The 13,172-nt window shown below is 38.5% G+C and overlaps 1 protein-coding gene across 3 annotated transcripts in view; it reads left to right on the top strand.

Annotated features, from left to right (window-relative positions):
- Window positions 1–13,172, top strand: part of Cul1 (cullin 1) — a 72,818-nt gene that overhangs the window by 21,178 nt on the left and 38,468 nt on the right. For all 3 annotated transcript variants that reach the window (XM_055598297.1, XM_055598298.1, XM_055598296.1), the window contains exon 2: window positions 8,318–8,618. In XM_055598297.1, coding sequence (XP_055454272.1) covers window positions 8,479–8,618 — 140 coding nt within the window. In that variant the 5' untranslated portion in view covers window positions 8,318–8,478. The remainder of the gene's footprint in view (window positions 1–8,317; window positions 8,619–13,172) is intronic.

Below are 13,172 nucleotides of genomic sequence, written 5' to 3'. Positions count from 1 at the left end.
CTGTGGTTGATAAATGGACATAGAAAAGTTCTGCATGATAGAATGATCTGAGAGTGGTTGGGGAGGAGGTACATCAAAAGCTGGCTGTAGAAGATTGTGCTTAAGTTATTTAACAGAATGTGTATTTCTGTATTGTAGAGATTTCCTGGGGTAGCAGTGTAAAAAACTTACTAGAAGGGCAAGATTGGTGACAGAGCAGTGAAGACCTTTTAGTTAATAACCCAGGTGGAGATAATGCCCAACCTCTAGTAGTCATGGGTCTAAAGAGTCTGAGTGGATTTAAGAAGTAATGGCAAAACTAAAATTAATAAAACTGACTTTATGTTGGGATAAGAACAAGAGGAATCAAAGACACTTCTCTTCCCGGGGTGGGAAATACAGAAGTAATATTTGTTGAGGGCCCAGGGAGAAAAAGAAGGGTATGATGGATAAGTAGCTTAAGGAGAAAGTGTTGCACTCCCGTTTTGAGTTGACCAACAAAGCCTTCCTTTAACTAAGGGGGAAAATCAGGTAGAAAGAATGAAGGAAAGACTGCTAGGTTTTGGGTAGGATTTTTGCAGTGAAGTTGCCTGCAGTTTTGTTTGTTTCCTGAGATTGGAAGACTAAGTATAATAGAGACTAGTTGGCAAAGGAACTTGAAGGCAGGCCAGGTTCAGTCTGTGGCTGTGGTATTCCTGGCTGTTTTGAGCCAGCCTCAAGTAAACGGAGAACTGTGAGTAAAGTCGAGTGCAGATGTTTAGAAATTTTGTAATTTTTGTGAGAAAAGAAATGAAGGTAGAGAAAAAAAAAAAAAAAAATGTGGCTTTTGAAGAGATTAGAGCATTAAAAATAAGCAAAGTACTTCACATGACACAATAGGAAAAATGCTTTGAAGACATAAGAATTAGCCAGACACCACCTATCCCAGGCTCAAGACTGTGTAAGAGTGAATTCAATTGACTTTCCCTTGAGAATACTTTTAGGGGTACCCTCCTCCCATGGGGACATCTTAGAATTTCCCTAGAGTTTATCTCACCATTCTTAACTATCTAGTACTCAAAGGCCTATGTGACTTTTTATTCTAAAGGCTCAAGTCTGTTGCGTGGTCTGACAGACTTTGACTGCATGGTACAGACTTTTCAGGTGTGGAAAATGCCAGAGGATGAGATCTTAGAGAATTCACCCAGACTTCAAAGGAAATCTTGGAAGGCCAGGCAATCAGTGACAGAATGAGAAGACCCTTCAGTTAACTCTTGGAGTGCATAAAACTTGAAGGTCAAGTCTAACCGTGATAGAGATACCAGGAACATGGAACATTGCCAAGGAAAGCTGAGGCCACAGTCAGATAAAACCAGACTAATACAGAGGCCAGGTGGACTGCAGTAGGAAGATCATCCACATACTGCTGCTGAAGCCCTTTGACACAGCTCAAGATACTGGGCATGACAGATTTGCTTCCTCTTGTAGATAACAGTCTTCCTTTGGTCCTATCCTTTTCTGTCTCCCATTTCCTAGCTTTTAGAACAGGAGTGTTTATTCTTGCCACTGTATCCTAGAATTGTATCGCTTGTTTTTGGTTTTACAGGGGCTCTCAGTTGAGTTTGCCTTGAGGGTCAGAGGAAATTTTGAACAGTGTTGGAACTGTGAAGACTCTGTAGAATCTTGGAGAAGGAGGTGTTTTGCATTATGAGATGGGTACGAGCATTTTGAGTGCCAGGGAAGATATGTTTGGGTGTCAGGCTAATAAGGAGTAGACTTGTGGCTAATCTTCATGGTCAGCTTAATTGGACTGAGACATTTTTAAAGCCCACCTTTGAGTGTATCTGTGAGGGCCTTTTAGGAAGGGTTAGCCAAGGGGAGAAGACCACGCCTGAAGGTGATTAGCACTCAGCCTTACCTACCTACCATGATGCCTGATAGACCTCTGAAACTGACTAGCATTAATTCTTTTAAGTTATTTCAAGTATTTTGTCATAGCATTGAAATAACTAATTCATTAGCTATCACATAGCTTATTTCTGAATTCTACTGGTGGACATGTGGGGTGTCCTTTCCATTCTTATATGCAGTGTATAAATAGAGGAGTTTCTCTAGGTCTGAATACTCCAAGTAATAGCCAGTGTGTTGACCAAGAGATAGAAAATGATTAACAATTTTATAGAGTAATGTCCAGGATCATTTACATTTTTATCATATTAAAATGTTACTGTACTGAGGCAGTGGAGATGGCGCACTGGGAAATTCATTTGTCACACGGAGGTAAGGACCAGAGTTTATAGTCTTATTCCCAAGTAAATGCTGGTGGGCATGGTGGTCCACCTGTAATTCCAGCGCTTAGAAGACAGAGATATCCTCAGAGCAAGTTGGCTGGCTACACTAGCTGAATGGGCAAACTTCAGGCTTAAGTGAGAGACAATGTCTGTACCAGTTTGTATGGCGGAGAACAGTTAGGAAGATGTCCCACATCAACCCCTGGCCTTCTTTCACGCCCATGTGTGTGTTCCACGCCCACAGACACGTGACCAAACTAGAAAAGCTAAATTTAGTCTTATTTAAATTTAAAAGCAAATTTTAAATGTACTTTTCATTAAGTCTAGGCTTTAATTTCAGAAAGCACTGTAACATTTTGTCTTGCTAGGTTTTTTGTTTGTTTGTTTGTTTGTTTGTTTTTGTTTTTGTTTTTTGTTTTGTTTTTCAGCAGCAATCAACCTAACCAAAGCAGCTAAAATTCTTGAAAATTCTTAATTCTTGTGTTCCTGTTACAACTCTGATTTGAATCATCTCACTTTAACACTTCTCAGCTCTGGCTTCAGCAGCATCTGCTAAATGTTTTTGGTCTCAGTTTATAGAAATGAAGGCAGGTATGTCACATTTTGGAGTGCTTGAGGGAAAATTGAGATAAGCACACAGTTGTTACCTTAAGGTTTATGGATTCTGTCGTTGAGTAGAGGTGTACTTAAAAGTCTTAAGAATTTCTGTTCTTTGGTGCTAGCTCTTCAGAGGAGTGATGCCTGAAGAAACAGCTTTCTGACCTTGAGTTAATGCAGTTAATGGCTCTGACATAGCCAGATCTTCTAGAGTGGATGCTGTTTCCTTGAGTATGCAGCCTCTTCTCTTAGAACTGTTTGTTTTGACTGCCGTGTTCCATTGTATTGTTCTTAAAGACAAAAGTGAAGACGGAAGCTATTGTAATTTACATAGGCAACAAACCAGTGGCCAGTGTGTGAAGTTACAACTGGTTTGCCATCTGTCTCTGTCCTTGGTTGGTGATGTTTTGTGCCTTGGTTGCCTATCAGGAATATGTGACTTGTGTATCTTCCAGGAATTGGAAGGAGCCTGGAGAACACTGAAGTGATATCGCTTTTCTCACTGGCAACCTAATATGGAGGCTGTTAGGAACACACTCAAACTATGTAGCAGGTCTGCAGATGATGTTCTCTAAAACTTGTGGAATTTTGTTGCCCACCTTAGTAATCCTATAATTCCAATGGTGCTTAAAAACAGCCCGATTTCCTAAGTGTGTCTCGTTACGATTTTGTTGAAATTAAATTTTGGAAAGCCCTTAATAAGCCTTCTGGATATGTGATAAGAAACTTTTTTTTACTTCTTACTTAAAACTGAACTCTGACTTAGGAAATCTCAAATCTTCAGGTTTTTGATGACTTAGTTACAAGAAAAGAGGATGTGTAGTAGGTAAAATAGTATATTTCTGAAAAATGAACACTGACAATAAGCCAGTCATTTGTGGATACCAATATTCTGCTTTACTGCTCTAGTTTTGCAGTCAGTTCATCTCACCAGCATTGGGTGGTGTAAAGGCAGATTAAGCACAAACATGACCTAGTCTGGCAAACTCCAAATCTGTAGTCTATTGTGGCTGTTGGAGCAGTCTGGTAGACAGCCCTAACTTGCCAAGGTATCCTGTGTGGAGAGACTGGGTCTGCCTTGTTACAAGCTGCCCTGCTCTCTTGGACCTTGCAAGTTTGTGAAGGCTTAGTGAAGCAATGACATAGTTCACTGCTTGGTTGGCCTTGGGTTTTATGGCCTGAATCACAAATCACCTTCCCAGCCAATTGGCTTTCTGCTCTTTATTTCACAAATGTCTATAACTTAAGACTGTTTGCCTACAGTGGGGACCATACCAGCTTGTGATCTGCCCTTTAGACATTTCAGCAGTGTGCTTATGTTTTATAGTTTCTTTCAGACTTTGATTTGGGTTCCTCTGCTATGTTGGTTACAACATACTGGGGTGAAGCTTTCTTGGGAATATTAAAAATAAAAGGTTGGTCTTTATACTTGCCCTCTTATGTAGATACTGATTTGGAAATTTTTGAGGATCTCCAATTGATTATGAATTTTAGATACTCAGTTTGGAAAACTGGAGAGAAGGGAACAGGTAGTTAGAAATTTAGGCGCAGAATACACACACACACACACACACACACACACATACACACACACACACACACACACACACAAAATACAAAACACTTCATAGAGTATGTATGTGTCAAGCATATTGTTTATGTTGGGATGGAAAATGTGTTGAAATGTGTTGTGTATACATGTGCCAGGCAAGTGTGTAAATGTTAGAGGACAGTTTGCCAGGCCCATGGTCCTGGGGATTGACCATTTATTTGGAATTAGGATGACAGTTTCAGGCTCTGCTGCTTTAAGAGACAGAGCTGGGTACAGATGGACAGATATATGAGAGAACAGTTTAGAGAAATGGTGATGGTCACTGGAAGAGGAAAGACAACACGAATTGATGTGAAGTGGCTTTGACAGCATAAGTAGCACTCTGTATTAGAATCCTGAAAGGTGGATACAGTGGTTTCCAATTATGAGTTGGACTACTCATGGAGAATGAAGTCAGGTGCTAGAGATATTTTCCTCCTTTGCTGGTAGGAATTAGAAGTAACTGCACAGTCGATTGTAGTTTGGACATATTTAAGTTCTCTGTGGGGAAATAGTAAAGAAGTGACAGGGGATTTAGATGTAGAAGTTGATGCTATTACATGGCATCATTGTTCTAAATGCTGATTATTATCAAGTGGGGATGTTACTGTGATTCTCCCAGGATGAATAAAAGGAAAATTGAAACTCAAGGAAACATTTCTTTATATTTGAAAGAATCTTGCATTGTATCAGTTATGTTTCACATTTGAACACATATTTGAATGTATGAAATAAAATACTGTTAGAATAGGAATAATGTTGTGGTTTTATAAAATATTCAGTCTTATATAGCTCATGTTATAAATGTTAGAGATGGTTGAAGTTTCAGTCAAAACTTAACCCATATGTATGACCTATAAGGGCCTTTAAAGGGTTTTGTGTTGTATGGAGCTTTCTAATGTTGACCAGGAGATATGGTGTACTCAGTGGCTTGAGGTATATCAGGCTTGGATTTGTAGACTAGTACTGACATCTCTCATCCCATTTACTTCATTAATACTTATTTTGTGAAGCCAATAAAAGAATTCGGTGTTTTGGAATTACACTTAAAAACACCTATTTAAAAACTCTACATTTTTATGTGATGTGCATAAACAGTTCTAAAGTAGGTGAACATTGTGAAGTACCAGCTAAACATGCTATGATATTCCATAAGGCCCTTGATCGGTGGATCCACATCAGAAGCATTACAAATTGTGTTTTGAAGTAGCGCCATACACTTAAAAATAATAACCAATGAACATTGACACAAAATACTCAATAAAATACTTGCAAATCGAATCCAAGAACACATCAAAAATGTCATCCACCTTGACCAAGTAGGTTTCAACCCAGGCAAGCAGGGATGGTTCATTATACGGAAATCCATCAGTGTAATTCACCATATAAACAAACTGAAAGAAAAAGACCTACATGATCATGATCATCTCCTTAGGTGCTGAAAAAGCATTTGACAAAATCCAACACCCATTCATCTTAAAAGTCTTGAGATCAGAGACATACCTAAACATAGTAAGGCGTATACAGCAGGCTTATATCCAACATCAAACTAAATGGAAAGAAACGTAAATCAGTTTCACTAAAAATCAGGGACAAGACAAAGCTGTCCACTCTGTAGCTCTTCAATATAGTACTTGAAGTCTTAGCTAGAACAGTAAGAGAACGAAAAGATCAAGGTATAGATACAGATTGGAAGTGAAGAAGTCAAATTATTGCTATTTGCCAGTGATATGATAGTATGCATAAGTGACCCCAAAAATTCTCCTAGGAAACTCTTACAGGTAATAAACACTTTTAGCAAAGTGTCTGGATACAACATTAACTAAAAAAAAAAAAAAAAAAAAAGAAGAAGACCTTCTATATAAAAAAGACAACTGGGTTGAGAAAGAAATTAGGGAAACACCCTTCACAATAGTCACAAAAAACATACATAAACTATCTTGGTGTAATTCTAACCAAGCAAGTGAAAGACTTATATGAAAAAAACTTTCTCTGAAGAAAGAACTTGAAGAAGATATCAGGAGGTGGAAAGATCTCCCATGCTCATGGATCTGTAGGATTAACATAGTAAATAATTCTTTATAGATCTTGAAAGAACAATTCTCAACTTCATATGGAAAAATAAAAAACCCAGAATAGCTAAAATAGTCCTGTACAATAAAAGATCTGGAGGTATCTCCATCTCTGATCTCAAGCTGTACTATAGAGCAGCAATAATAAAAACTGCATGGTTTTGGCATAGAAACAAATTGGTAGATCAGTGGAATTAAATTGAAAACCCAGAAATAAACCCACACACCTACAGATACTTGATTTTATTTTACAAAGAAGCCAAAGCCATACAATGGAAAAAGATGGCATCTTCAACAAATAGTGCTACTGGATGTCTCCATGTAGAAAAATGCAAATAGATCCATATTTATCACCCTGCAAAAAACTAAAGTCCGAGTGGATCAAAGACCACAACATAAAACATCAGTAATTAGTAAATTAGTAAATGGAACCTTATGAAACTGAAAAGCTGCTCTAAAGTCAACAGACGACAGCCTACAGACTGGGGGAAAGATCTTCACTAACCTTACATCCAACAGAGGGCTAATATCTAAAATATATAAAGAACTCAAGAAATTAAATACCAACAAACCATTTAATTGGGGGCTTTCTTACAGTTGCAGAGGGTTATTCTATGACTATCATGTTCAGATATAGCCGATAGGCAACTCAGTCTCTATATGGGTTCCCTAGGGGAGCAGGGGCTGTTTCTGATATGGACTCTGTTGCTCACTCTTTGATCTCTTCCTTCTGGCAGGATGCCCTTGCCAGGCCACAGAGGAAGAGAATGCAGCCAGTCTTGATTAGACTTGATAGGCTGGGCTCAGATGGTAGGGAAGGAGGGCTCCCCTTTTCTGAGGACCAGGGGGTCCTAGAAGGGAAAAGAAATTGAGGGTGGAACTGGGAGGAGACAGGGGAGTGGGGCTGTGATTGGGATGAAAATACATTAAAAAATAAAATAAAATAAATAACTATATTATAATAGTTCTATATTAATAATGCCATTACCATTTGGTAAGCTGTCCAGTATTATATATATATAAATTTATTTATTATTTATACAGTATTCTGCCTGAATGTGTGCCTGCAGGTCAGAAGAGGGCACCAGATCTCATCATAGATGGTTGTGAGCCACCATGTGGTTGCTTGGAATTGAACTCAGGATCTTTGGAATAACAGCCAGTACTCTTAACCTCTGAGCCATCTCTCCAGCCTCATATTGTATATATATATTATCTTTATATTTTATAATAGCTATGTAAGGAAGTAATTTGCCCCTATTTTACAGGCTAGAAAGTTCAAGCTTAGTGAAGTGTGAGCTAAGCTTCAAAGCCAATACTCTTGAATCTAAGGTACATTGTAAATTTTGATAATTCTTCCCAAATTTCCTTGTAAAAAGGAAGCCAAATGCTAGGTAAATTCCTAAAACTCACAGGCAACTAGTGAGACTACATTGTTTTTCCTGTTTGTTAGCCAGCTCTTTTTATCTTTCTGGGAATTTCCTAAGCATGTTCTCTGCTGTGTCTACTTTAGAGTTTGTCTAATTTTTATGTAGTTCCAGTGCTGTGTTTCAACCTTTGTTGACTTTAGAGTGTCAAGAATGACAATAGTCTCTTGTGCTTGTTTTTCTCAACTTTTTTCAAGAGCACTAATTGTTTTTTGGATAAAATGTCTAAACATAGTTTATACACATACCATAGAGTGAGTTTATTTCCATGTAGAAAGTGAGATGTCTGAAGTACCTATAGATTGTTTCTGTCAGAGTGTGTTGCCCTGTTACTGACCCCAGAAAGTAGAATTGATTATTTCTCCTTTGTTTCCTTTTCAGGTTTGCCTGCAATGAGATTTTATTCTCTACACTTAAAGAACATTCTTTCTGAGCTGCTGTGAATAAATTTGGAATGGTATTGTCTATTTTCAACTAATGGAGAATTAGCTGTATCTTGAACAAGGATTGCTGTACTGGACAACTTCAGAACATTACTCACAATGTCATCAAACAGGAGTCAGAATCCTCATGGACTGAAGCAGATCGGTCTTGACCAGATCTGGGATGACCTCAGAGCTGGAATTCAGCAAGTATATACCAGACAAAGCATGGCGAAGTCCAGATACATGGAACTCTACACGTATCCTCTTGCTTGAGCTGTGGTTGATGTCTGTAGAGTTTTGATTATTTAGCGGTATGCTCTTTGAATTATTAGGAATGTTATGTCATATTTTGTTCCTTGTTTATCTGTAACAAAATCAAAAGTTCATTTTTACCTTTCTCTTTTTTAGCAGATGTGATTTGGCTAGATATTTAAGGTGGTGCTGGATAGTATCTACAGATCTTTTACATGTGCATGCGTGTGTGCATGTGTAAAGCACACACAGAGAGGACAATTTTAAAGAGTCAGTTCTGCTGGCATAGTGTAGGTCTGGGGGTTGAACATAGGTCTTTAGGCTTGGCAGCAAGTACTTCTACCTGCTGGGGCTCTTGTCAACTGTATAAGCCTCCCCTTAGATCAGCAGGTTCTGTGTCCATAGATTCATTGAACATACTTGAAAAAAGTCTCTCTATTAAGCATGTAGCCCTTTTTTGTCATTATTCTCTGAGCAGTATAACTGTTGTGTAGCATTTGCATTGTACTAGGCATTGTAAATAATCTAGCAATGATTTAAAATATAAGGTGAGGATGCAGGTAAATTATATGTAAATACATTGTCATATTTTATAATGTAATAAATCAGATTTTTCTGTTCTCATTACAGGGTCCTGTAATGAGCACCCTGTTGTTTTAGTTACTCTTCATTTTATTGCCATGATGAGACACCATGACCAAGGCAACTTAAAAAAGAAAATATTTAATTGGGGGCTTTCTTACGGTTTCAGAGGGTTATTCCATGACCATCGAATTGGGGAGCCTGGCAGCAGGCAGCCACATATGGAGCTGGAGCAGTAACTGAGAGCTCACGTCTTATCAACAAATTGGAGGCAGACGAGTTGACAGGGAGAGCTGTTACGAACTTTTGAAACCTCAAAGCACATTCCCACTGACTCAACTTATTCCAACAAGGCCACACCTTCTAATCCTTCAGAAACAGTTATACCAAATATGGAACAAACATTCAAACATGAGCCTATGAGATTTATTCTCAAACCACCACGCCTGTAAACACTGGAAAGTAACTATAAAATTTAGGTCCTTAGCTATAATCCTATTTCTAAGTACTCAATGGCTAAATAATAAAATATAATAAGTTCTATGAGCAATGTTGGCCTAAGTAGGTTTAAGTGCCCATTGTGGCTGCCTTCATGTTACAGGAGAGTAGGGTAGTTGTATCAGAAACAGTCAGATTCATAAAGCCCTAAAATACTTGCTGTCTCTTGTCCTTTACCAGTTTTGAAGGACACACCTAGAACAAAAAGCTTGAGTATTATGTTCCTATTTGCGTTACACAGTACTGAGAGAGTACAATAGTTACTTTTCTGGTTGCTCTGACAAAACAGCTTAGGAAAGAAGAGTTTATATGTGTTTACAGTTCACAGGTCCAGTTCATCACAGTAGGGACGGTATGGCAGCTCTACTGTGGGCACTGTGATCGCAGGAGTGTGTGGCTGCTGGCTGCAGTGTCCAGAGCAAGCACTGTGATGAGTGCTCATTCTCCACTTGCTTCTTTCTCCTTTCAGTCTAGAGATGCTTTGCTGCCTGAGGTGGTGCTGCTCAAACCCAGGGTGGGTCTTCCTCCTCAGCTAATTCTCACAGGCACTCAGAGGTGTTTTGTGTGGTAATCCTGAGTCCTAAGCCGATCCACAATGGAGATTGACCATCACAAAAAGCATTGCATTAGTTTTTGGTTCTTATTGTATACAAAACACTATGCTGTCTCTTGCAAAGGTTATGAAATTATTAAAAGGTATAGTTCCTGCTGCTACGACGTTCAGACACAGTTAACTAGTTTTTTTAAAGATTTATTTTTATTTACTGTGTATGAGTGTTTTACCTCCATGGCCAAAAAGGGTCTTCTGCTCTCCTGGAATTAAGGAATTATGGATTATTGTGAGTCACCGTAGTGAATGGTAGAATGTAAAAGTAACTTTTATTTGCCTGATGTAATTGTTGTCTCCAAAGCTTGCTGGCTCTGTCTGCCAACCTAGACCTACTTCTAGAAGCTTCTAGCCTCCATACAATCTAATCTAGGTCTAGAGTGTTTTCGGCCTCTGAGACTTACTGCCAAATATGCTCACTCTTACTAGTTCTTTTCTGAATTCTTGCTGCCTGTTTTAACTCAGCTGTTTTGGCTCAAACTTCTCTTCAGACTGACTGATTCAAATTGGCTTCTCTCAGTTTGCTTGGCCTCATACTAACTTTGGCAGTATGTTCTAATCTTCTGGCTCCTTATTTTCTGTCTCGTTCTGTCTTTACCAGTGTCTAGCTTGTTCTTTCTTCAACTTCTCTCTATAAAATTGTCTCTTTTCTCCCTTATTCTCTGTGCTGCTCCCTTAAGTAGTTTTCCTTTCCTCTCTCTTGTCTTGAGAGTTGGGCATATCCTATTCTGTCTAATCTCTCTCTAATTTCTCACTGTTTGCCACTCAATTAGACATCACTTTCAAACATGGATGCTTCCTTCTACAAACCAACTTTACCTTCATTGTTTGGGATTAAAGGTGTTTACCACTGGGCTGGAGAGATGGCTCAGTGCTTAAGAGCACTGGCTGCTCTTCCAGAGGACTCTGGTTCAATTCCCAGCACCCACATGGTGTCTCAGTAGCTATCTGTCACCCCAGTTCCAGGGACTATGACAACCTCACACAGACATACATACAGGCAAAACACCAGTGCACATTAAAAAAAAAAGCAAATAAACAAAAAGCCTTCAAAAAAAGGTATGTACCACCATGCTAGGACCTAAGCTTTTCTTTACCTGAAACTTGCTCTATACCAGGTTGGCGTTGAACTCAGAGATCTGCTTACCTCTGTCTGCTGGGAATGAAGCTGAGCACCACCAATCATTCAGTGTGCCTGCATTCAAGCTACATCACATAGTCCTAGAAGGTCTTTGGTTGTGATCTCTTGCCAGAGCAGCCATATTCTGAATATGGCTCTACACTAGTAACTAAACCCTGTTCCTCTGCAAGAGCTACAAGTGTTCTATACTCTTGAGCCTTACTTTGTAGTTTCTTGATTCTATACAAATATAATAAAATTGAAATTAGAATTTACCAGTCAGGCTTGGTAGCATGGGTCTGTAATCCCACCAGCACTAAGGAGGTAGAGTCAGGGTGATTAGAAGTTCAAGGCCATCCTCAACAGAGCAGGTTCAAGGGCAGTATAAAGTACATGAGACCTTCTGAAAAAATAATGAATGAATGAATAACTAAAGCTCAGTTAAGTTAATGGAGCAGATACTGATTCCAGAACTTTACAGTTGCACATTTTATTGGGATGTAAGTTTAAAACTTTTAGTAGATATCAGTACTTATCATCGAATAGGTTATGTGACATTTCAGTTATTTTAATTGTAGAATACTAAAATAACCTAGATAGATAAATATAGATGAAACTATCCAAATTAAATGTATGTATATGCATAATATACACGTATGTTTATATTTAAATACATTTATTCTGTAGGACTTCTTTTAAAAAAAGCAGCTTTGAACGACAGGAGAGATGATAACTCATAGTTAAGAGCACATACTCTTACAGAGAACTTGAGTTCAGTTCCCAGCATCCATATTGGGCAGTTAACAACAGCCTCAGGATCCCAGCATTTTCCTCTGACCTCCATGGGCACACACATTCTATTAATGCAAACTTTAAAAGAAATTTTTAAGGTACTAACAGCTTAATTGAAGTATTCACACACTTAAAAATTAACTTATTTTACAAGTATGCAGTAATTTTCAGTATAGTTAGTTTTATAACCGTCAGTGTCTACATTTAGGATATTTTCTTTTAATTTTTATTTTGTTTTACTTGTGTGAGTGATTTACCTCTAGGTATAAGTCTCAGATTCCTTAGAGCTGGAATTATAGACAGCTGTGAGCTGTCATATGGGTGCTAGGAATTGAACCCAGGTCCTATGGGAGAAGATGTGCTTAACCACTGAGCGAATTACCCAACCCCCTTAGGATATTTTCATTACCTTGAAAGGCTCCTTGTTCTCATTAGCAGTTGAATTTCCATGCCCCCACCCCCTTCTCTGGCAGCCATTGATCTAGTTTCTATGAATTTGTCTATTCTAGACTTCTCCAGTAGACATTTATATAGTATATGGCATTAGTGCCTGGTATCTTTCAGTAAGCATAATGCTTGTAAGCTTCATCCTTGCAAAATTACGGGAGCTTCATTTCTTTAATGACTAGGCTGTATGGACATTTTACATTGTGTGTATGCGTTCATCAGTAATGCCTTCTGTTATTTCCATGTATTTGTTCTAGATACACTGTTATGCACTTCATGTACTAGTTGTTGAATGACCATATTTCACTCATTCTTTTGAGTAAAGTATCTGTTACAGAAATTGCTGGGATACAGATGTCAGGAAAGGAAAATAGACTCTTTGCCAAATGAGCAGATAGTACGTCTTATGGGGTTTGCTTGCTAGGTCTGACTTGTGGCTCACTTGCTTGTAATAGAGCCAGTGGGAAGCAAGATACCTGGTGGGGTTTCTTCTGTGCACAAAAGCAGACAGCA

This window comes from Psammomys obesus, unplaced genomic scaffold (genome assembly GCF_907164565.1).
Source record: "Psammomys obesus unplaced genomic scaffold, mPsaObe1.curated_primary_1811, whole genome shotgun sequence".
Lineage (NCBI taxonomy): Eukaryota > Metazoa > Chordata > Mammalia > Rodentia > Muridae > Psammomys > Psammomys obesus.
This window is presented reverse-complemented; position numbering and strand designations above follow the sequence as displayed.